This window comes from Aphidius gifuensis, linkage group LG1, assembly GCF_014905175.1.
Source record: "Aphidius gifuensis isolate YNYX2018 linkage group LG1, ASM1490517v1, whole genome shotgun sequence".
Classification (NCBI taxonomy): Eukaryota; Metazoa; Arthropoda; class Insecta; order Hymenoptera; family Braconidae; genus Aphidius; species Aphidius gifuensis.
The window spans coordinates 24,091,481-24,118,565 of NC_057788.1; the positions used below are offsets into that span (position 1 = coordinate 24,091,481).

Below are 27,085 nucleotides of genomic sequence, written 5' to 3' on the forward strand. Positions count from 1 at the left end.
CAACAAAACTGGCGAATCATTTAATGTCCAAGCTACAACACTAATTTTGCTTGTCTTTTAGCGTGCTTGTTTGGAAAATAATAATTAATATCAACAAAAAATATTCTTCGTTTTTTTATTAAACTAAAAAATATTGAGATAAAGTTATCGATTAAAATGACCACCTCTGATATCATAAAAACTCGTTATTTTTTTCGTGACGGTTCTTTGGTCTCACCCACCATTTCTCATTTAAATTGAGCAAAAAAAAAAAAAAAAAAACTGCTGTTAGAAAATCATTAAAGATCAACTGAAGAATATAGTTAAACCTCAATAGTCCTAAAATGAAGAAAATTAGTTGTAGCAATACTGAGTCACGTAAAACTTGGTAAATGATGTTGGTCAAATTATCGATATTCTCTGACTTGAAAATTTAAAAAAAAAAAAAAATTTTATATATAATATTATTATAAATATATAGTAGAATTATTAATAAATACTTGAGTCGACATCTGGACTTTATATAAGTACATTTTGAAATATAAAAAATAATAAAATAAACTCGAATGATTGATTTTTTTTTTATTTTATAATGAATGAAAGTTCTATTCGGATTATTGAGCATCGGGTTTTACTTGTCATTCTCATTTTTCATTCTCTGTAGACCAAACAAAATAAATAATATATATGAAAAGAAAATTGAATTCGTTATAGATAAAAAACTAAAATATCTACCGATACATAAGCTCAGTTTATACATATGCAAGCTCAATATAATATTATATACAATGATTCTAAAACTCTCATGATATTATAGTTTAATATATTATATATTTATATTACTTTTTCAGTTTTTTTCAATTCAATTTATTCTCTTGACTCTCTTGATCCGAGAAACGACGACAAATATCTGGATTCTTTGAAGCAATATAAAAAATCAAAATGAAAAAAAAAAAATAAAATTCATTCAATACACTTTGATTATGACTATTCAATGTTGATTGAGTCAACTTACATTGACATCTTGAAAATAAATATTTCAATATAGTAAATTTACATTAAAGCTATCTATTTTAAAATAAATTGACATAAAATAAAATACAATAAATATTTTTATTTGAATAGACAGAAAAAAAAAATTTACTAATCAATTGAATAAAAATGGTCAATTTTTGTATTGAAATATAAATTGATTTGAACAAAAATAAAAAAAAAAATTTAATATAAAACTTTTTTCTGCAAAAAAATAATGACATGCAAACTGTCAATTTGAAATAAAGCAAAAAAAGAATTCGTTTTTTATAATCATTCGACTACACAGAAATAGAATAGAAAAAAAAAAAATAAAACAAAAAAATCAAATATTCTAAAGCAGTGGTATTTTTTTTTCATTCAACTTTGTATTGGAGATCGATTTTGTTGCTATTTTTTAATGCATATGTGCATTCGTTATATGATGATGATATTTTGATTTGTTATAATACCATTTGTATATTCGTCATTGGGGAAATCGAAATGATGTATGTTGTGTACATGTATTTTCGTAAAGAGTATATGCAAAATACATGGATGCAATGCTAACCATACGTGACAGTATCTGTCATCCCCAATTTATCTGCTGAATTTCTCGAGTATCAGTAATCTGGTTCTCTAGTGCGCCAGTGCATTGCTGCACCAATTTTTATATTCAATTTGCTAAAACCTATATCTCTGTTTTCTTTTGTTATCATGTGTACATTTTCGAATAACGACAAAGCACATGTAATTTTCCAAATTGAAATATTGTTTTACTTGATAAATTTTATTTTTTAGGTTATGTTTTATATAAAAATACTAATAAATTTGACATTGATCTGATGAATAATTTTTGTTTTATTTAATTTTGTTGCAGATGATATGAATTACATAGAACAAGTCAACAAGGACAACAATCAACAATCTACATCATCAACTATAGGTGAGTTTATATAAATTTTGTTTATTTTCTTTTTCTACTAATTTTCAACCTGATGAAATTCTTTTGTATAAATTTTTACCTGAGAATATTGAAAAAAATAAATATAACAGTAAATGTTTAGTATTTTTTTTATAAAAAGTTGTTTATATATGAAACCTATGAAGCACTTTAATGTTTCAATTTCCCTTTTTGAAAAAGCACAAAATACTGCAGTATCGTATATATCACTCGTTGCAAGCACATCATAAATTCCTATTACTTGCCAAGTCGATCGGTTATTTCACAATTCTCTTCTTATGTATAGTATCAAGATAAGTCAAATACACACACAAGCATTCTATTTCAAACAAGCATTAAAAATGCCTTGACGATATTCTCATAAAAATATTCATTTTATTTGAAAAATTTTTCGCAATATATTTTACATAATACATTGTAAAAAATATATTAAAAATTTAATAGATAGGAAAACAAAAATGACATGATTTTGGTAGTATTGATCAATGGTTTACCAAGAAAAATAACTGACAAGAAAAAGCAGACGTTATGTTGGTGATGGTGGTAGTGGATGCGGTGGACCTTGAAAATGATTAACGGTCACATAAATCCCTGCCAACCAGTCGTTTGCTCGTTAGAAAGCCAAACGCGAGATTCAAATAGTGGAAATGTAACATGTACAATATATTATATATATATATATCTGTGTTTGAAGAGAAATATAGATGTGTCTATTTATGAATAGTTGAGTTTGTATTAGTTGAATATACATGTAATGTAGTTGCAGCTGCCCAACTGAGACGAGTTGCATTGGTTTCACATTGCTAAAGCAACATTACCCAGCCATCACCATCCGGCAAAATAACGAACAGATGCAATCGTATACTGAATATGGATAATATATATACATATATATATTATAATGTAATATAATAGTAGGAACTTTTAGAGCTAGGTTTGTGTGATTATTATTGGTTGCTTGTGAAACAGTAGCAGGTGTATTAGAGTATCCAAAACATATCAGACATCGCTCAGTGGGACTAGATCGTTAATTAACTCTCTCAGTCCAATTCTCTATTTTCCAATATACCATATATACACACGTATGGTCCGATTCACAAAATAGACAAAACATCAGAGATTCGTCAGATATCTAGAATTAGATCTAGCGATCAAACTTCGATACCATGATTTAATGGTTGACAATCAATTTACAGTTTATACGTGTATATACCTATGTTTATTTGACCAATTGACTCCAAGATAGTTTGCACTTGTCGGCAAACCATATAGGTTAAACACTGATACACACAACTATTTACAAGTATATGTTATTGATACAATTTGACTATATATGTGGGCGTATGTGTATATTATATAAGTTTACAACTTTACAAGGATATATAGTGTTAGATTGATTTTCAAACTTTCGTCTTATCGTAAGCTCAGTTTTTGGCTCCATTAGCAAACTGATCATCCGCAACTCATTGACCAATTGTGCGCAACGAAACTTTACTGCCCATATCTCTATATACCACCAAACTTGTTGGATGTATATAACTTGTAAAATTGTATGTTTTTACCTTATTTTATAAATTTGATAATTAATCGTTTTATTTTCATTCCAATCATGGTCGTGTATGTATATAAACTATATTTTCTAAAGACCAGAAAATAAGCCAAGTCATATAAGTCAAAAATTGACAATAATTTGAATTTAAATTTAATTTCTACGTGGCTAAAAACACGATGCAGAAAATTATGAGGTAAATGTGTATTCTGAAAATTTAGCAAAGTGATGAAAAAAAAATAAATAAATAAGTAAAAGAATTTCCGTCCCTGAAGCAATATTTTTTTATTAATTTTAAACGTTGTTTATAAATATATATACTTTTCTATTTTTTATCTACTTTTTTTATTTTCCATCATAATATATACGTTTTTTTCTCTCGACACAATATTGCACATACCAACGAGTAATAGCATCAATTTCACTCAATCTAAATTCCACTGGGTTTTTCGTATTTTTTTTTTTACTTCCGAAGCAAGTGTGTCTGACGACAAGAATATTTTTCAACTTGGGTATAGATGACGTCGCGGAAATTGCAATTGTGACGAAATGATGATGAAAGATAATCATGTTGAATGGAAATTTCATGCAATGCAGTATAATGTATATATACATGTGAATAAATTTGCATATATTCTATATATTGTGTCCGTTTATGTTGTAATCGATATATGCAAAATTGATGTAGATGAAATTCAAAATTAACTATCATGTCTTGAACTATTTCCGAGGATCGATTGTCATGTGAGTTAATATGGTTCTCTTTAATTTCACCCTTCAATCTTAAACCAAAGTGTTCGCTTAAACCAAAAATATTTATTCTTGTAATTACCATAGAGTAATTACTGAGAGTCAGTCAATTAATTGTCAGTATTTTGATTCAATTTTTAAAGTATCGCATATAATACATTGGCTTTTTGTTTTTATTTATCAATAGCAATATTGGCAGCACTGACAAATGCCACAAAAATAATTCAATTTGTAATTTCATCTAATTATTTTATTTATTTATATATATTTTCGTTTTAATTTCAAGACACGTTTTATCAGTGATCTTTATTCTTTAGATGACTTTTTTTTTTCTTCTCTTTCTTCACATCAAAAAATTACGTATCCAAGTTTTTAGTTTTAAAGTTTTAAAAATTTCAAAGACTCATTGAAACCACAACTATCATGTGCCAAGTAATAAGGATAACTGAGTCACGTTTTACTAGTTTTTCAAGTTGCATTGAAATATTTTTTAAAGAAAATTAGTTCTTACTCGAGTTTTGAATTATTAATTTTTTTTTTTTTTTTGATAAAAGTCAGATAAAATGTCAAATATCAAATGAAAATTTATATTTATTAAGCTTTATTGTATAATTATAAAAAAGTAAAAGATAAAAAATGCAAATTGAAATAATAAAACTTATACTTGGCTATGTTTAATAAAAGTAGAATAAAATAATCATTTATCAGTTATTTTTTGTTGGAAAAATAGAGGGAGAAAAAAAAAATGTGATATTGATCTTTTTGTCCTGCAAAGATTAAATCATGAAAAAAACAAGAATTTCATAGTTTTTTGTGGTCAAACACATTTCTGTCTAATTTATGTCTATATTTTATATCCTGAAAGATCTTGTATACACAATCTCAACGGTATACATGCTTCTCTCATTGCAATGATATTATTTTTATTTGATTTTTTTTTGTTGTGGTTAACTATCCCCTGCATAATGACGTAGCGCATATAGTCTTGATGATTCGTTTCAAAGATTAGCTCACTGACTCCCTCTCATCTGCACCATAATATTCATCCATATATAAATCCAGTAAGAAAATTTATCAACGTATCAGCACGTTCATTTTCCATCCCCTGTCAAAATATAAATGAAACCTGGCAGGCACGTTTTCTTCACCAAACTCCCCGGATAATACAACGAAAAGAAATAGAAAAAAAAAAAAGTAATAAATAAAATGAATACACCCCTGACATTCTTTACTCATAATAAAACACCTAAATTATATTCAGAAATTCTCATATTGAATAATAACACAAATAGATGAAAAAAAAATAAATAAAAAACTATTAAGATCTCAATGTCAAAATGTAAATAGATAATAATTAATAGAAATAGTTAAAGATATAAATATAATATATATACATATACTTTCATTCACTAATGGTTGTAATTAAACAATATCGATATGTACAATTGGAGTTATACAACTCGATAATAACATCGTTATTATCTTCAAGACACGCAGAGAATTTAATTTTTTTTTAAAAAGAATTCAAAGCTCTTCCATTTTTTTTTCTCGTATTTCTATTCACGTGTAATTTAATACTCAAGTTTCGTATGGAATGTCATTTCTACTCGTCCAGAACCAGTCAATTTTTTTTTTTTTTCATTTCATTTCTCAAGTATATTAAGAATTCCACTAAATGCTTTTTTTTTTTACCCGGCAGTTATGTGAGTCAGACAAAAAAAATTGCTAACTGTGCTTTTCAAGGGTCGAAAAATATGTATATAACTATCGTGGTATGCCAACAGTAAATGAGCATTCAAAGAATATTCAATTTTGCCTTTTGTAAAATAAAAAAAAAATATTCCAAGATGAAGAAAAATCTTCAATGCTCGCTGTACATGACGTCTTTTATATTGAGTTAAAATTGGTTGCGTATAGAATTTCTGGATGACCCTGTTGATTTAACAGAAAAAAAAAATTGCTAAAAAAAAATGCGAACTACGGTGAAAGATTGAAGAAATGAATAATAGAAAAAATATTAAATGTCATTCAATTGAAATACGCAGTAGTATTAACCATGAAAAAAAAATCGTATAAAAAAAAAGGGAACGAGAAATTAAAAGAAAAAAAAAAATGATGTGGTAAAAAAAAAGTCTATCGTGACGGAAAAAATAATGTAAAAATAATGAAAAAAAAAAAAAAAAAGCTTCTCGACTGGGTGACAACGACATTGACGATGCTGCAAATTGCTTTTGTTTGGCTTGTCGTCGTGGCATTTCGTTTCAACCTCGATGAGAAGACAATTTTTTTTTTTTTTTATTTTAATTTTTCTATTTCGTGGACAATTTTTTTTTTCATTTTTTTTTGACCACAGAGAAAATGTTCTCTTTAACTAGCATATATCAATAAGTACCTTCAATATTTTAATAACAAAAAATTTATATTTTAACAAACATAAAATATTTTTATTTATATTATTTTTATTTTTTTTAATCTGCACTATATTGCTTTTTCCTTTCAAAGAAAAAATAATAAATATTTATATCATAAAACATGAAAAAAAAATAAATGTTATAAATCATATATTAAAATTAAAGTAAATAGAGGAAAAAAAAAATTGATTATTAAATGTCAATTTAAAATCAAAGTTGACTATTATTTGTATAGAATGATTAATGAAAAAAAAAAAAACGCGAGTATATTGAAGTAAACTTTATTTGGTCGTTCGATAGTCATATTCAGGGCGTCCATCGATGAGGTATTTTCAAACTATCGACAGTAGAGGTTTCCGGTAGCCAACCGAGCCAACATTTAATTAAATATCGGACTATCATATAACCAATTTCATTTGAAAAAATTTTTTTTTTATATTTTTAAATCGAGCATACTTTCAATATCTGTATATATGTGTTGCTCGTTTTTCATCATTATTCGCGATATAATATATATATATATAAATTCATATTGAATGGTGAAACAGAGTATCGAATATTCATAAAAATAAATAAAATTAAATAACTAAATAAAAGTAACGATATGTTTCTTTATAATATGATGAAAATATGAAAATTGCTACAAAGCAAATATTAGTATTTAGTAGTTAAATTTTTATATTTATTTATTTTTTTTTTTTTTGCAATTAATGTTTATCGAAAAATTTAATAGAAATAATACTCTTAATGTTTTTTTTTTATAGAGTAATAAATAACGAGAGTTATATATATATATATTTTAAAAGTAAAATTATAATGGTTTTTTATATATTTTTTTTTCATCTTGTTATTGCACATGAAAAATGTGTTATCAATATTTATATTTTAACAGGATTTTCCTTTCACACACCGTTAAATCTCATGCCAACTCTTGTCGCACATCAAAACAGCTTCATGATTTAAACAGTAGTCTATTACTTAGCTAAAGTATTTATTTTTATTTTTACCATATATTATTTTGTTGTTGAGTGAGAAAATTGTGTTTAACTTTGTACGATATTTTACACCATTGTTTATCCCTCAACTATATAACAATAAATTGTTTTTTTTTTTTTTTTGGTACTCTATTTAATTATATATATTTTTATTATTTATTAAATTCATATATTATATTTATTTAACAATAGCGCGTGTTGAGTCAATTCTAAAAAAATATAAAATTGAAGTTGGAAAGAAAAAAATAAAATTGGACCATGTGGATGATTTTTATATGCACATGTGCCTCTCAACACCACATTAAACAATGCAACGAACTGGCAGAAATTAAAAATACAAAAGAGAAAAAAATTCTATACAAAAAATGGATATACGTGAGCGTAAAAAAAAAGGGAAAAAATAAAACTAAAAAAAAAAAAAAATTGCACACAAAAGTGGTGAAATTTTTAACCAAGCCCATGTTAATTTATTTATCCAATAGTTTTTTATTATAATTATGAATACTGACTGTGTATGTATAGTACATAAAAAAAAAAAATAAGACATAAAATTTGATAAAATTTTTAATTATCAAACGTCCCAAAATTTAATTGTCTCGGAACATAAAAGCATCAAGTTGATCCCGTATTTGTTAATAGTATAGTAAAAAAATTTAAAGCTAATTTACTAAAAGCTCTTTGAAAAATTGACTTTTGTTATTCATAAAAATTCATTATAATATAGATCGTTGTATATCGATCCCTAGAAGAGTAGAAAGAAAAAAAAAAGCAAATAATTGTTAAAAAAAAAATTGGTTATGCAATTTTCTTTATCCATTGTTTGACGAGTCACGGCACGTTCTCATGGCACTTCATGTCAATGATAAATTTGTAAGATAGATATAGTAGCTAAAAAAATTTCGATCGAAAAATATTTTACACAAATTTAGTGCATGTATGTTGAGAGTTTGAGTCTGAATACACGTCAAAGAGATGTGAGAACGACGTGGGTTGATGATGCTGCAAACGAATCGTAATGATATATATAATGTATATATGCATGTCCCGTTTGAAGCTTAAAGGATTCAAGCTCGAATTGGGTCGTATTGAATGGGTTAGCAAGACCCATCAGCAAACATCGAGTACACCTCTGAGTGCTACAACCCTTTTCTATTATCGATTTTCCTCACTTGCATCATCATCACTATTTAACTATACCGTTAAAAAAAATAAATAAATAAATAAATAAACCCAGTTAAATTCTTTTCTCTTATCTACGCACAAAATATTATTAAAAATATATAATATTCTGTTAATTTTGTTTTTTAATTTTAGTTTATTCATATATAGTATTTTTAAAAAACCAACATTGTTTGGAATTTTAATAAACTTTAAAATTCATAAAATACCAACATATTTTATGCACTATTGTATATAAAAATAATAAAAAAAAAATTTAAAATATATACTCTATGCATTTTCTGATAAAAAAATTTTACATTTTTTTTTTATTAAATACATCTTTTAGATAGGGTTATTTATATATTGCAAAATAAATTTTTATATATAGTATTGGTGAAAAAAAAGCGCAAAATAAGGATTATGAAATATAAATAAATAAGTGTAGGGGTGTGTATGTGGTTTGTAGACCATTGAGAAACGTGATTAAATCATCATGACCTATCCTGAACACTAGATTACAGCACGTTTCGTGAATCGAGGTGAAAATGCGTTCGCATAATAACCCGGTAGTAGGTAATTAAACGCAGCACTTTGCATTGTATATACCTATATATTTAAAGGGGTGGGTTGGCTGGCTATTTTGTGCATAGAGTGCATTAGCGTCGCTGAAATAAATAAATGGGAGTTGCTTCGTGCACCACTCCAAGTCTATAAGAGGCACATAGAAGGAAGAGGGGTAAAAAAAATAAAGAGGTAGAAGAGAGGATAAGTACACATTGTTGCAAAGCCATATATTCGTATATGAGTGTATCAGGCAGAAAATAAACTGTAAAATTAATGACGTTATAGATAGAGAAGGGGGCATGAAAATATACTATATACATATAAAAAAATATTGTGGTTAGATTAATCAATGGATTTCAATTAACTTTAAAATAAATATATAGGGAAAAAAAAAAAAAAATAAATAAATAATAGTTAAAGATGAGAAGATAAACTAGTTGTGTGAAAACGAAACAGGTGGTATTGTGTGTGTGCTTGTGAGGATTTCTCATTTAACAAAAGCCTCAATACCGATTTATCTCTACAACATTTTCAGAAAATAGGATTTTTCTCTAATTCACTAAAGTTCACAGCATCTATTGACTCTCGAACACTCGTCGAAAAGTCACAACTAATTGTTACCAAGCCAACATCACACATTGCAAAACCTCACCAACAAAACCAACTGTTCTATTTTATTTTTTTTTTTTATTTTATTTTTCCTATCAAAATAATCACTGCTAACTTTTGCAATTCGTAAAATCAAATAAAAATAAAAAAAAACTTATTCTACTTCAAAGTATTGAATAGTATTTCAATGTCGAGTTCAATACAAATTAAACAAATAAATATTGTATCATGTTTTTTTTTTTTTTTTAATTTTTCAGCTTTATATATATAATTATCTTTTTAATAAAATTAAATTCAGTAAATAATAGAAGAATGACTCAACTTGACTTATTTCATTGTCAAAATAAATCATGAGGATTTTGGTCATTACAAAGTTGATTGAAATGTCTCGAGAGACTTTTGAGATAATAAAAAATAAAGCAAACAAACAAACAAACAAACATGTTTGCTGTAATTATTCTTAAATAAATACAGCATGTATTTAACAAAATACATGATATAAAAAATTAAATTAAAAAAAAATAATGTTATGGGTAAAGATAATATAGAAGTTAGTATTTATATATGTTTTTATACATTGTGCATGTACAAAACTAGAACATGTAATTATCATAAAATAAGGTAGATCAACGTAAAACAACCCTCAGAAAATTGCATCGTAAAGTTTGGAGCATTGTAAATTGCATAGGTTTTTGTTAGTTTGTTCTCTTTCTAAAAAATATCGAGACACTAGTAAAATAAGTTTTTCCATCTGTTAAAACAAAAAAACTATAACTCTCAACGTGAATCCATAAACCTTCATAGATACCAAAAAATGAAAAACAAAAAAACCAACTGTTTTTTTTTTCTGTTGTAAACATTTATTATCTTTTTTTTTTTAAATATAAAATTTAATTCTTTAAAACTGATAGATTATTAAAAATATATTTGATAATTATTTAATGAAATAATATATCATCTCTTGCATGACAGCTATTATATTGTAGTTTGAGATTTTAGTATTGTTAAAGTAAATTCAACTGACATACACATAGCTATATATATACTTAAACTTATATGTGGGTTGTGTGTGTTATGTTATCGGACGCATTGGTCAGACAAAGGACAGTCATTTACAGAAATTATTAGAGTAAAATATTCATTATATGCACATGGATAATTAATAATAATGACAGTGAATTAATTCAAACAATATATATGACACTAGAATTTTCGTATAAATTAATTTATATTAAAATAAATTTTACGAATAATATAATTCATATAATTTTAAAACTTTATATCAAACTTTAGTCTCTTGTATAATAAATTAATAATTTTCTGGTTTTTTTTTTTAAATAAATTATTACAACAGTTGCTATATTAAATATTTTCAAATATTTAAATAAAAAAAATATGTATATCGATAAGGGTTGAATATATATATATATATATACAGTGTATTGGTCAGTTTAGTAAGCCCAAAGTCTGGTCACGCGATAAACCTTTGAGTAATGGTAATTCATGGTAATTTTGGCATCTCCATCTATGAAGCCTGGAATTTAAATTTTACGTACACTCTCTCTTGCCTTATCGCTTTGGTGGTATCCGCGAATATCCGGATGGCAACCAGAATTGGACAGAAAGCTAGCATAGATCCGGCTACATGGAAAGGGTTGAGATAGATTAGCAATTGAGATAGGAGAAGCAACCAACAGAGAGAGAAAGAGAAAGAGGGAATTGAATGCTTTGAAGATCGATTAATGGCAGCTGAGTAAACCATCATGTTACATAACTGTATATCGGTCTCACTTAAATTGGTACCACGAAATTTTCTAACAAACAAAAAATTAACCAACTCAAATAAAAAACGTTCATTTATATATAAAACTTTTTTAATTTTATAAATTAAATTTATTCGTTATTATTATTTACTTTTAATTTTTCATATTTTTTTTTATTAAAATTTGGTCAATTTTGACTCACCTTTAACGGCGTTCAGTTTGTTCCCCACCATTTGTTTAGCTACGAATGCTGCCATTGTTGCTGTCTTCTTTTTTTTTCAACTAGAATAATATTATTTGATCCTGAAAAAAAAAACAAAAAATAACCATAAGTTAAATATTATCCTCGTTTATTTTTTTCCTATTATAAAAACGAAAACTGTCATCGGTATTTTAGTTTTAAATTTAAAAGCCCTTGTGAATCACTTGGCATACTAAAGAAAATAATTAAAATCTATTTTCATTTTTTTTTTTTTTTTATGGAATTAATTCACGATAAAATAAGAGAAATATATTTAATATCTATGCTCATTGTTATATGTCTATTTTGAGTTTTGTAATTTGGAGAAATTCAAACTCGTAAAATTCTTTTAAATAATGCCAACCACACGATTACTACTTTAAAGATAATTAAAAATATATTAATTCCTTTTTACTACCAATTCCACTGGGAAGCAATTAGTTTTTTTTTTTTTTTTTTATTTTACATTGAAAATATTTTTATATACTCGAGGGATAAAAGATATATATATAATGTTTAAAACACGATGTAAAAATACGAAAAGAAATATATATATAGACGGTATAAATGTCACGACAAATAAGATCCTTTTTTTTTTTTAGTTTTTTACCCTTCAGAAAATTGATGTACTCTTTGTGTTTTACCATTTTAATTTGATTTCTCAAGAGACTCGAAAAATAAAATAATAATGATAAAAATAATATGAAACGGAAGAAGCATAACAAATCGATAAATCAAAGAAAAAAAAAAAAAATAAGAGTTTAAACGAAAATGAGAATAATATATGAAAAAATAAATTGCTGGTTTTTATACAAGAAAATGAGAAAAGATTTTTATTGTCCAGAATAATAGTGAGTGTGAGATAGATATATTTTTTTATTTTTCTTGTGTATATATTGCGCAGAAGAAAATCGTCAAATAAATTCATCGACGGGAGTCTTAATATTGGATGTAAAGAGCTTTTTCAATTCATAGTAAGTCTGGAGCCAGTTGCTTGTCAATGTACGCTAGACAGAAGAAATTTTTTTTTTTTTTTTTTAAATAAACACTGTAAATTTAGTCAGAAATAAGAAAAGCTTGCGAGAACAATGTTTTGATAGTGAAACGTTTAACAATGTGGTATAAAATAGGATTTAGATTTTGTCGCGTCAGAATGTCGCGACACATTGTCCATTCTCATGAATCCTGTAAAATGAATTTAACAACAACAACAACATTATTTTATCTAATGTATAAATCTTCATATTATTATTTTTTTTTTATTCATTTATCAAATTCCCATTAAATTTAAAACGACTGAAAATTTTTTGTTTTCAACTAAATTCTTGGCTCGCTAGTTGAATTCAAACACTTGCTTTTCTCTCTAATTAAATAAAATGGAATTTAAGCCTCAACGAAACCGGATAAACTCTCGACGCGTTCTCGAGGGTTACATTGGGAATAGGCCAAGGGAAAGAAGTCAAATTGTCACTGGCTACTTCACACAAATGTCGAGAACGACTTGAGTTGAAAAAGAAAAAAAAAATGAAATAGCTAAATAATGAATGAAAAAAAAAAAAAAAAAAAGATACAGAGCATTTTAGCACAGTGTGATTTTCATTTAATTTGAAAAATAAAAAAAAAAAAAAACAATCACACCTTTTTTTTCTTTTTTGCAACATTCTCTCTTGAACTTTATCCCTCTTCGTCAACTACATTTTATTCGTAATTATTTTTTAATTTTATAATTATACTCGTTCAATTAATTTTTATTCAAAAAAATTTTATGTAGAAGAAAAAATTTTCTACATAAATGACTGTAACTGATTTTTTAATTTTAATAATTAGATTGAAATTTTTTACATTGTATTTTTAATTACAGAAAAGCTTGGACAATATTATGCTGGAGATGCCAATCAAATGACATCAGGCATGTGAAAAATAATTATGAGACACAGAGGGTAAGTCCTTTTTTGTTTTACATTTTAATTACTTTCACGTCAATCATATAGTTTTTAATTTTTCTTTCCTTTTATTTTTTGTTTTCTATCATGTATCTACAGCAATTAGTTTTACCACACATAATGTTTTTAATCTCTTTTTTAAAAAATAATAAAAAGAACGTTTATTTATTCATGACAAAAAAAAAAAAAAATACAAGAAAAAAAAGCTTGTAAATTATTTTTTAATTATCTATATAGATAAGAATAGCGTACAACGTTATTGGTAAAAAAAAAAAAATAGTGCACAGTTATAATTTTTTTATTTTTTAAGCTTATATTTAAAAAAAATATTTTATTCTCATTTTTTAAATTTTTTAAAAACGTACAGAGTTATTGGCTATAAAGAGAGACGATTAAAATTATGAGTATGCCAGTAAGGCATGCAACATTCAAGTTTGAAAGCTTCTTGTAAGCACTATGCACAGTAGATGATAAAAAAAAAAGAATAAATAAAAAGAGATAGAAAAAATAAAACGGGGTCGAACGAGGAAAAGCGTAAAATTTAGATTTTGTATAGTTTGTATGGCATAAAAGCACCAGCCGTTCGTAATTGATAGAAAACAAATTACAAAAGCGAAAAAATTTATATATATATTCGTGTATCTTCTCCTAAATCCGCATTTATTTTTATATTATTTTTCTTATATATACTTGGTTTTATTATTTACCTCTTTTATATCGTCGTAATATTATTATTTTTAAAATACAAACTGGTTGTCTTGAAACCATCAAAACGACATTGATATTCATTTTATTCTACTTTAAATTTACCAATAAAAATTATCAACTAATAAATTCATCGTTATTATAATTTTTTTTGTTTTTAGCTACTTATTAAAATCAATTATTAATTTTGAAGTAATAGTCAATATTTACATCTATAAAAGTCAAATTTTTGTCATTGATATGTTAATTTATTTATATAGGTATATATTTTTTTTATATTATTAAAAATATACTGGCTTTTAGGACTCTCATTTATATTCACATTTTGTGATGTACTAAAACTAGTTATATGTTTTAATATATTATAGTGCTTTTATATTTTTTATAGTAAAAAAAAACTTTTTTTTTTTTTATAATTTAAACATAAAATTCGTCAATTTACATTCTAATGATTCAATAATTTTGAAATAAATTATGAATGAGTCAATCAACAGTCTTGAAGTTGTAATATTCTTTTTTTTTTTTCCGCATAAAAGTAAGTGAAACTTGATTGTGCACTACAAAAACGATAAAATAAATGAGCAACGACCAGAACTCGAAGAGAATGAGTAAATTGAAATTGCGTTGGAAAGTATAATTTATCGTAGATATTAAATAAAATTGGAATTTTTTTTTTTTTTTTTATCAAAGTAAAGGCAGTATTATTCTGCATATATTTTTTTTTTGCAATTTTTATCTACTTGAAATTTTTCTGAAGTCAAAAATTGATCTGAGTATAGAAGTAAAATGAGTATTGGAAATAAAATCGAAGAAAATATTATCAAAACGATTTTTCTTTTTTTTTTCTTTATTTTTTGTTATTATGAATTTTTCTCAATTTAACCCTTGAATTCTTTTTTTTTTATTTCTTGTCAATGAACATTTTTTTGGCCAATCTCAACAGATGAGGTCTCTGGCAATAGAAATTCACTTTGGAGTCAAAGAAAATCTTTTTCTGAGATAATAGCCCTATCGTGTGGTTGATATTTTAGCCTCTTTTACTCAATTGACAATGACAAAAGATGAGAATAAAGTGTGTAGAAAAGATTTTGATAGATTGTGGATAAAGTTAGATAAAAAAAAAAAAGACAAAAACTTTATTACTTGGTAAAGAAAAAAAGGAGAAAAAATTTATTGTCAATTTTACTTTGCTATATGTATTTACAGTCAAGTCCAGTTTCTAGTTTAGTTTTGAGATAATAAAAATACGTCCTATGAGATTCATCTTTGATATAAAGTGCGAGAACAATGAAAAAATAGTTAGACATAAAGTATTGAGTGTGAAAATACTTGGTCTGCAAATTGCTGAAAAAGTAGGTGAAAAAAATAGAAAACGTATTGTCATTGAGTTCATTCTCCAGAGTGCTATTAACAATTCAGTATTAGAGAACTATAGATAAAAAAAATCTTTATCGTTTTGTGGCTCATCTATTCATTGGACGAAAATAAAGAAAAAATAAATAAAAAAATCAAGTAAAGTAGATAAAAAGCTAATTTTTTTTTCTATTTTATTCTCTTTGTTTTCAAGCTTTAATATATTTTAATTAAATAACGCTATTAGGTAAATAATATAATTCTTGAAATATTTCAAACAGTAGAAAATGGAATTATATTTTTCATGGAATTTTATAAAAAATTATCTGGATATTTGATTGGTAATATATTAAAATCATTTTAAAATTATAAAATAATTTTTCTTTTGTTTTTTTATTATTTTTCGTTGGGATTATTGAGATTTTTTATGATTTATATATATTTTTATGCTTGTTTAAAATAGATTTGATGCTTTTTATTCATGGAATACTGAGTTATTTCAAAAAAATTTTGGAAGCATGATGTGAATTCAAAACTCATCGCTTTCGATATGTCTATAAACGAAAATCTGTATATTTTATCAAAATTTATTCATCGTTTATTTGAAAAAGTTTTTTAAAAAATATTTCCATATTTTCATTGACAGTTTATAATTAATTCATTTTTTTATAAATTTATTTTTGTTAATCTAAAAACCAATTTTTAATCTGTCCAAAAAAATAATGAAAAATATTCATGTTTTTTTTTTAAGTATCTACTTAATTCGTTGATTCAATTTATATTTTACTGTAAAATAAAATCGATAATAGTTACTTTTTGAAGTCAATGAAGCAAATTTATAGAGACTTCCTTCATCAAAGTATTTTCATGAACTTTACCAACAACTCCTTTCATCCTTTTCTAACTCAGTTTTCATTTGCTAAACTGCAAATAATTTCACAGAACTTTTAGTTCAACATACATACATACATACATATATAAATGCAATTATCGACTATCGAATTGTGGCAATGTAATATTTTTACAATTTAGCAATACCTCTCTCTTTAACTAATCCTTATTCCAAAAAGGTATGCGTACTTAATCCAACTAAAAAATTCCATAGCTATATATTTTATACGACAAACGTTTTTAATAATAAAAAATTTTTTTTTATTTCTTCTACTCATATATATATTCTTCTATGATTGTAATAAAATCGTGCACGATAAGAAAATTTTCTCAAGTTTAAAACGACCTCTCACAAATATTCGATATATTCTTGCAGTGAAATTTCTATATATAGAACTTTGGGGGTTGCCAGTGTGAATATACATTGTATATGAGTTTTAGGGTGAGAGTAGAGTTATAAGTGGACTATGGAAAGAGCCAGCTAGTAGAAAGGGATAACATAACGTATAAAAGCCCGCAGGAATATTGCACAAGTTTAACCGTAGACCAGACGAGGTTCAGGTTTTAACAAACCAGGTGCTACACTAGTCATGACTCAGTACAATTGATTTGCCAACTAAAATTACTACTCTATTTCTATTTTCTATACAATCATAATTCATACAAGTTTTCAAATATATATATATATACACACACACACACACACACACACATTTTCATACATTGGATATTACCTGAAATAAAAAAAAATAAACTTAACGACTCGAAAATTAACTTTGTTTAGTTTAATTTTTTTTTTTTATCTAAACATGGAAAGTTTTATGTGCCAGTGTTTAGTCAAAGTTGAAAGTGTAATGTATGAATGTCTGACCAAATATACATCTAACTACTTACATGCTCAAGTGGTCGTGTTAACCCGAAGCTTACAGTGTTAACATTTATTATTTGTTATCACTTATGTGTCATGATAAAATGTAATTATAAATTATTGTTAGGGGCTTATCAGTGAATAATTGTAAAGATAATACTTAAAAAATGCACTTAATTTAAATTTCACTATTTTAGGACTTTAATTTTCTCAGTAAATATTTTTAAAAATTGATGAATAAATGTCCATATTTTTTTTTAATATATTAAATTATTCTATTTACCTTGGTTTAGCTTGTTATTTGTATTATCATATTTAAAATAGCTTTACATGTGAATTACAAGCATATAAATATTAATGAAAGCTCGTATTATACAAAATTATATACAAAACTACAATATCAATTGAAATATTATTATTTATTAATAAATTAATAAAGTTAAACATTTTCCAATAAAGTTATCGAGTTTGTAGAATATCAATTTAACATGAACCAATATATTATTTCTATTAAATTCACTCAACAAAATTTCCAAAAACAAATAATTGAAAAATAGCATAACTATATACGATAATAGTATATAGTTTAAAATTAAATTAAGTAAATTACTTATTATAAGAAGATTTATCATAAAACTATTTTACATTAACTTGATTACAAATTCATTGAAATTTAAGTTTCAAATAAATTTACTTTGAATTTACAGACAATACTATCAAAGATTATTCAGCAGCTAAACTTTTCTGTTATATTAATTAATTATTTAAAGTTGCATATATGAAATTGAAAAAAAAAAATTAGATGATGGACATGAATATGTACTAAATTATAAAGAAAAGTTAGAAAATCAAAGTTTTAAACTAAATTAAACAATGACATTGATTGACACACAAAGATATCAATTTTTCAAATTATTTTAAAGCTTAAAAATAAGTATATATAAATTAGTTTTCATAAAAGCTCAAAGTTGAGATAAAAAAAAAAAAGCACAATTTAATATTCAAAATCCAATTAGGTAAAACACTCTCATGATGTTGATATTATTGCATTATGTTTGTTAATGTATTGAAACAGAATCGATTATTTAAAAAACATAAAACTTGTTAAAAGTTAAATTTAACTATTCACAAATTTTATCTTAAGTTGCATTTAAGTTTTACTTTATTAGGCCACAAATAAAGATCGAAGAGAGAAAACAAAAGACGAAGGAGTACATTTACATATATATATATACAAGCACGATGTAAAGACGTATCGTTTCGAGTTGGTTAAACAACACAAAGTAAACTTGCTTGAGGCTCTTCACAGTTTGCTTCCTTTCTTTTGTATATATATATAAAATATGTTTGCCTGTATGTACATAAAGTGTATACGTATATTATATAATATACATGTACAAATCAATATATAACATTATTGTACATATATACACAACAGTATATGTATATTATGTAAAACACAAGACGATGATAGTTTGTAAATTTAGGAATATTTTCCTTGGAATTCAATGAAACTATGATGAAGAAATAAGGCAAAGTAAGGTCAACTATGCATGACACGAATGGTAATATTATATTTGAAGGTTAACAACAGTATCTATTATTGAATAATAACAAAATAATATTTAGAATATTTTGAGGTTAGAAAACAAGAGCGAAACAAAGTTACATTTATATATACAAGTAGAAATTATATAAACAGTAAAATGACATGGCAATATGAATATGCATGTATTAAGAGCTGTTGAAAATGAGATAGAATATTGTGGTGGGTACAACTAGGGGGTCACCACTGGCGCTGCTGGGTGTTTTGCTAATAATAGAGAAAATCGATAGACTGACTCGATACTTGGAGCGGCTTCTCCTCCACCAACTATATGTCTATACATTTTGTTAACGTGAAACCTTATTCTTTTGTACAATACATGGATATATAAAGTACTTTGTATTTGTACATATCAAATGTATACCTATATATATATATATTTAAATATTGTATATTTGAGTATCTCGTGCACAAAAATAGATCAAGTAAATTTTAAAATATTCAAGTTGCCAAATCCATTTATAACAACAATCACAATTTTTTTTATTTATTGTTATTGTTTTTTTTCTGTTTTTTTTTCTTTGTATAATTAAGCTGCTTTTCACGGTTGCCTTTATTATTATTATTATAAGAAAATTCGATGAAAATGTTAGTACACCGACACCAAGTGAATTATGGTGTGTTATAAAAAGACAAGTGACAGTGACATAAGATGCCAGATTTCATTATGCTGCAAGGTATCATTTGTCATACTGATAATATGAAACGATAAATTATCACATCATTATTAAATAATACAAAATTATTATTATCTTTAGTTTTTTTATCTGTTTATTTATTTATTTATCGATTTTTTTATTGAAATAAGTTTGGATAAAAAAAAAAAAAAGCTTTTATTAGGATAAAAGTGAATGAAGAATGTTAAAATTAAGTGAGATATAGTGTTGATGATTTAATAACTTTTTGTTAACCTGCAGTAACAAAGTGTACCATGGCAGATGTTTTAATAAAAGAATAAAAAAGAGAAAAAAAAAAAACAACTACATTGTATCTCACTTTTACCATTCTTTTAGCAACTTTACTGACATCTGCTATTTATTTTTATAGAACTTCGGTACCTTGTTGTATCAACTGGGCATTTTCACTTGTGATGGTAACTTTAACTTTCGAGTCACGAAAATTTTAACTCCACCAATATAATACTTTTGTATTTATAATCGATGCTTTTAAAACCAGCAGTCAATAATAATTTTCAAATACTTTACCTTGAAGTAAATTTAAACGACTTTTACGTCATTTGAATGTCGATATTTGACCATTAACTATTAATTATTTTGACCTAAATATCTATTTTACTTATTAAATCGTGTGTACTTTGTTTAAATGTGTTATTTTATGCTTGTTTAATTTTCGGCTTATTTGAGATAAAATCCTATTAACAATTTATCATACTACAAAAAACTAAACTTGTCAAAAAAAAAGTTGAGAAGTTGTTTTATTGGCTGTACTTCAGTACAAATAGGTTAACCTCTCAATCAACAATGACTATTTGAATCTTTATAAAAATTAGTCAAATTATATTGATGTAAAAAATAAGACAACTTTTTAAATAAATATTTGGTTACAATGTTTTTTTAACTTTCGCAAATACATGTATGCCATTTTTGCATAGAGCTTTTTTTTAAAGAAAAAAAAAACAAAGTAAATATCTTCAACAATCTTGACGTAAAGCGTGTCGTACGTTCAATTGATGAACGAGTATTCAAAGTTGGATAGCATCTGTCGTCGTCGTTTAAGAAAAAAATAAAATAAATTTTAGGTAGTTTAGAGGTAGGCTTATGTATGACAGAAGTGATGCATTTATCATGTGGTATTATCCATACACTTGCGACATAGACAGATGAGACATTGAGTCATCTGTGAGAAAGAATTGGGTCATCATCTACACGAGACCATAAATGACATTGCTTAATTAATATTTTTAAAAAGGTCAAGTTCAAATTTACCTCAATTATAAATATACTATTTTATTGAGCCATATTTATCAAGTTCAAAAATAATACACTCTAAAATATGTACATCGAGAGCTTTAGATATATCGTTTGATTTTTTATTTCTACTTTATTTCGTTTTTTTTTTTTTTAGTTTTTGATTCGAAATTCAGAAATTTTAATGAGCTTAAAATTAGTATATACGCGTTATCAGATTATTTGCTAAATGAAATATAAAATTAATCTCATTAGTGACTTCAAAGACCAAAAATATTTTCATATAATATTAATAAACAGTTGAAATTATTTTTAATGAATTTGTTACAAAAATTTAATATATAAAAATACGCCAATAATGCAACATTGTAATTTATAATATACATGTTAATAAAACTATTATGTGTAAAATGATAATTAAAGTCAATTAAAAAAATTAAAAAATACCAATAATATTAATTCATGAAAATTGCATGTCATTATTCAAAAAAAAAAAAAAAAAGCTATCAAATATCACACAATAAAAAAGAAATTAATATTTTTTATTTCTAATTTCACTTAGAGCTCTTAAGTAGCGACCAATTATCTGTGAATACAATAAAGTCATTATTATTATTCTTTTTTTATTTTCATATATTTTTTTATTTCAAAAAGAAAGAAGAAAAGTGAATCTTTGTCGTCGTTAGTGAAATGTAAGAAAAAAAGAAAAAAAAAAAGGTAAAAATTATGAGAAAGTAAAGTAATTGTCTTGAAAAGTAGATAGTATAGCAAGACTACCGGGACGCGTCTAAATCTTGGCCACTTAATGGGGATAAGTAGACGAGGGTGGATAGGGAGATAAATTATATTAGCAAAATGACTTTGTCGAGAATTAACTGATCCCATGAGAAATTGATTTTTTGACTTTCCAACAGTTTCAAACAGTTATTTGATATCTTATTGTTATAAATTATTATCAAAAGTTTATCAATATTTTACATACATTATTCAATTATAATAATTTCAAAAATTTTCAATTTAAATATATTAAAAATGTTTAAAATATATATAGTAATTATCAATTATTAATTTGTAATTAGTATTGATATTGTGCGTATGTGTGTGGTCAGTTATAATTTTGAATAGTATATTAATGATATAACCACAACAATCTGGTATTAGGGTCACTATTTTGATAAATATGACGTAATATTGGACAACATTAAGCTTTGCCAATGAAATAATATTAAATTGATGCCTAAGGATGTTATTAAAACGTATACTATTAAATACTTAAGCACGATTCACGATTATCTGATGTTGATTATTAACGCAATTTCACTTTAGCTCAAAATAATAATCGAGCTTTTCATAGGCAAGTACATATTTCTCTCACTCACTCTTTCTCGCTTTATCATCGAATGGGTGCATCATAATATTTGTACCCATTTGAATTAATTATAACTGGCACAGAATACAACGATCGATAATCCACTTAAAATGTTTTTCTTTTTTTTTATTTCTTTTTTTATAAATATTATTATCTCACGTATTTAGTTTTCGATGATGTTATCATATCTACTCGAATTATATTTGATTTCTATGATAATATTATTATACTGTCTTTGACTGTGTTGTGTTTATCAAATCTAAATCTATTTTTTAATTAATTATCAAAGTTTTAATCATAAAAATCCTGTCAATTGAATAACAGATAGATATAGTTTTAATAAATAATATAAAAGTTTATTTTGAATTATCTACCATTACAAAAATTATATGTATATTTTTTTTTTGTTACGCTTGAAAAAATATCATTCCTGGCAATTTTAAATTAATGGGAAAATAAAATTGAAAAGGAAATAAAAACAGAATAAAAATCGAGATGTATACGGGTAAAAAAAAAAAAAAAATAGTAGATAGGAATTTATGAGATGGAAGGTGGTAAGTATCGATAGAATGTCGGATATACACTTTGGGAAATAGACATTTTTTCGAGATTGAGAATATCAAGAAAAAACGATGTAATTCGTATTTATGTATATTGAGAATATATTTCGTAATCTAAAAAATATTGTAAATTGATTTTTTTTTTAAATATATTTTTACAAATTAAATTTTCAAGAATTTAATTTAATTAATATTATGATAATAATAATAAAATATCCTGAAAACTTCATGTAGTTATTTGTAAGAATATAACAGGAAGAAAAATACTAAATGAAAGGTGGAAAAATAGATACCAAAATTTAGTCCATAATAATTGGAATAGTTTTATCGATGCAAATAAAAAAAAAAAACTTTTAAATAAAATATATATATATATATTCTTTGAAAAACTGTTTTCCTACTTTTGCGCTTCGAATGATACTTAATTCAAAATGTTTGCCAAAGTGAGGCAAACTTTTTTTTTTCCTTTTCAGCTGTGAAAAATATTCTCCAATTTCAACCGTCAACCCTCAAGGCGTCAACGACGTAAACATTACGAGAATTTTATACCCCTTAGTTTTCTTCCTCTCAAAAAGAGTCAGTGAAATTCCAGAATTTTAATTCTACTTTTAACTTCACCGCTTTTTCAAGACTTTAGGAGGAAGAAACAAAAAAATAAACCACGTCGTCAGTCGAACAAGTTCTCTATCATTTTATTTCTTTTCATGAGTGAAAATACCTCTACTATTTTGTAGTAATTTTTTTTCATTTCCTTATTTATTTTAAAGACTAATTGCAAAAGTAAATTTGCTTCCTCATTACATCTATTTTCTTCTCTTATTACTTTTGTTCTCTTATATTCAACAAACAACACACATTTATATCAAGTGAAACATGCGAGTGACTGTTGTCGTGCTAGTTGATAGCTCAGTGTTCACAATCCGTAAATATAAATATACAACAACCCATCGTTTCTCTCTAACCCAACCTTCTCTTTATATATATAAGTCACTGATGAAAGCTCTCTTCGTTGTATTCAAACGTTTATATTTATATACATGTATGCTTGTTGGTTCAACTATCAAAAGAGCTACATATATGCAAAATATACTAAAAGCCAAGTCAAATACGCTTAAAGACGCTTACTCGTAAATGCCAGGTGTTGATACTAATCCATGGCTTTAAAATTTCAAATGTTATATGGATGACAAAAATAAAAATATTGCTGCTTTTAATGTATCACGAATATTTAAATATTATTTTCATTATAACTAAAAGTAATATTATATATTTTAATTAAAAAATCAAATTATTATTTAAAATAATGCAGATAAACAATTCAAAAAAAAAAGGTTTTTATGTATTATTAAAATAAAAAAAATATTAATAGCTTGAATTTATAGAAACATAGAATATTCTATGTTGAGAGGATTCCGTTTTTAAAAATTTTTTATTCATATTTTTTTAATGAAATAAAATAGTAGATTATTAACTTGAAATTGAAAATTATAATAATAATTTATAGTAAGCTTTTTTCATTTGGTAATGATATATTATTTTACTTAATAATTTATCAAGAGTTTTTGACGTATTATTAGGTTGGAATAAATTTATTTTATAAATTAAAAAAAAAATGATTATCACATAATAATAAATGACAGGTGAAAATTGGGGAATTTTTTTTTTTTTTGATCATCAATCATTTTTGAAAATTGTAACTATCATAGTTACAAGAACGAATTCATGTAAAATTTTGCATCTATTTTTTTTTTTTTATCTACTTCATCTTTGTGGTTTGACATCAGGTAATTTCACATGACGTGATTTTAATAAAGAACCTGAGTAGCTGCCATCTCAGTCAACGAAGAAGAATAAGAAGCTAAAAAAAAAGAATCAACGAAAAAAGAAAAAAAAGCCAAAGACCAAAGAAATGGATAGAATAAAAAAAAAAAAAGAAAAAAAGTTCTCAGGACAGGAACATGTCTTCGACTCTGATATTACTACAAAAAAGAAAAAAAAAATATATATATAGATATATTATTTACGATGTAAAATATTTGAAAAAAAAAAAATATATATATATATATATGTATAGTGGTAAAATATTCAACGTGACTTTTGAAAAATAATTGAAGATGTGCAGTGGCATTGTTGGAATAACAAAGACCAAAAGATAGAAATAAAGTTTTAAAGAGTGTCAAGAAAAGTAGTATGTGGCTGACGAGTAACGGACCTCTACTACTGACATTTAACTGAGATGCAAAATTCAATGAACTATCTCTTGCTTTTTTTTTTTCTCTTTTTTATATTTTTCATCTTTATTTTATTATCTTCATGTTCCTTGTCTTTCTATATTCTTATCTTTTTTTTTTTTTTTTTTCTTTTGCTCACTTTTGATAACAATGTCTTGCCAGGACGTACAAATTCCAGACTGCCAACGAGTGAGAGAACAATGCATTAGACCATTGCATTATTTCCATGTCCCTTGGTATGTCCACCCCACAATGTAGTTTCCTACTATTTCTTCCCCTTTATACCCAAACCCCAACAGTCTATCTCATACCTCACAATTCACATCCTGGAGTCGCCGCAGAAATTTTAGCTGCATCGATTTCTCAATTATTTAACAAACTAAATAAATAAATAAATAAAAATTTAAACAAAATAAAATATAATTTGTATATATAGCAAAAAATCATAAATTAATTATAATCAGATATCAAAAAAAATAAATAATTTTTTTTCCAGGTCACTGATTGTGATTATAGTCATTTCATTTGAGCATGTATATTTAAAATTATATTTTATGATGTTATCTCTGCTCATATATGGCTTAGCCAGAATTGCAATATCGTTGTAAAATTTTGTATAATATTCCTTTATGGCTTTAGAGCACCTTGGAGTACTTGATATAATTACAACGTGAAACGTTTGAGCGAATAGAAGTAACGATATCCAAAGCACCCTCAAATATATATATGTTTTGAGTATAAAAATTGTAGTGAAAGGGGAAAAAGAACAGGAGGGATGAATATATATGAGAAAAAAAAATAGGGGAAAGTAATAATGGTATATCTATATACATATAAAAAACTGATCCACACATACACACATGACAAAAGCTCAACTTGCGTAAAAGCTTGAAATACTAAAAGCTTCAAAGTATGTTGTCGACAAAAGTATATACATGTTATGCATTTTCACCTATCAGTATATATTCACAAAATTTGATTAAACGTTATGAACAAAGCTTTTTGTTTTTTGTTTTTTAATATAATTCAAGCTGGTTAAAATATCTTTCTTCAACTTTTTTTTTTTTTTTGCTTTTATTAAATTACTTTAAAAATTTTTATTACAATTTTAATCTTTTTATCTATATACTCTTAAACTGTCACTATTATTTTTTCTTATCTGTTTTATATTTTGATAGAGTTGCTGGACTTGGTTTATATTTTTATAAATAAATCATCATCTAAATATTTGAGATTTGGACATTTATATACATATGTCTAAATATAACTGATGGCTAGATAACAACTGAGTCAATAGTGTATTTGTTTTGTGTCGTTTATACTTTGAAATTTGATTTAGTATGAGATTTACCGAAGCGCATATTGCAACTGTGAACTTTAACTGTATCTATGTACTATAATTTTTGTGGACATATAAAATTTTGATTTATATTTCTAACAATTTCTTGTTGCTACTCAGAGTAATTGGAAATGTGATCGTTAAAAATATAAAATAATATTAAATAAACTGTGTCACATATAATATACTTAAAAAATTTATTATAAATATATTTTATTATTATTATTTTATATATGTAATACTTTTAAACAAAGCTTAGAATTAAATTTTAAAATTTTAAATGAAAAAATATCGT

General features: G+C 25.1%; 2 protein-coding genes across 7 annotated transcripts in view; one reads left to right on the forward strand and one right to left on the reverse strand.

Annotated features, from left to right (window-relative positions):
* LOC122855320 (protein Skeletor, isoforms B/C) overlaps positions 1-27,085 on the forward strand; it is a 136,372-nt gene that overhangs the window by 61,586 nt on the left and 47,701 nt on the right. For all 5 annotated transcript variants that reach the window (XM_044156628.1, XM_044156604.1, XM_044156593.1 and 2 more), the window contains 2 exons: positions 1,871-1,936; positions 13,859-13,937. The gene's annotated coding sequence lies outside the window, so the exon portion shown is untranslated. The remainder of the gene's footprint in view (positions 1-1,870; positions 1,937-13,858; positions 13,938-27,085) is intronic.
* LOC122856244 (complexin) overlaps positions 1-27,085 on the reverse strand; it is a 97,573-nt gene that overhangs the window by 47,227 nt on the left and 23,261 nt on the right. The window contains exon 2 of one of the 2 annotated variants that reach the window (XM_044157940.1): positions 11,959-12,059. In XM_044157940.1, the coding sequence (XP_044013875.1) occupies positions 11,959-12,013 (55 nt within the window). In that variant the 5' untranslated portion in view covers positions 12,014-12,059. Of the gene's footprint in view, positions 1-11,958; positions 12,062-27,085 lie in introns of both variants that reach the window. The other variant, XM_044157947.1, reaches the window with a different exon arrangement.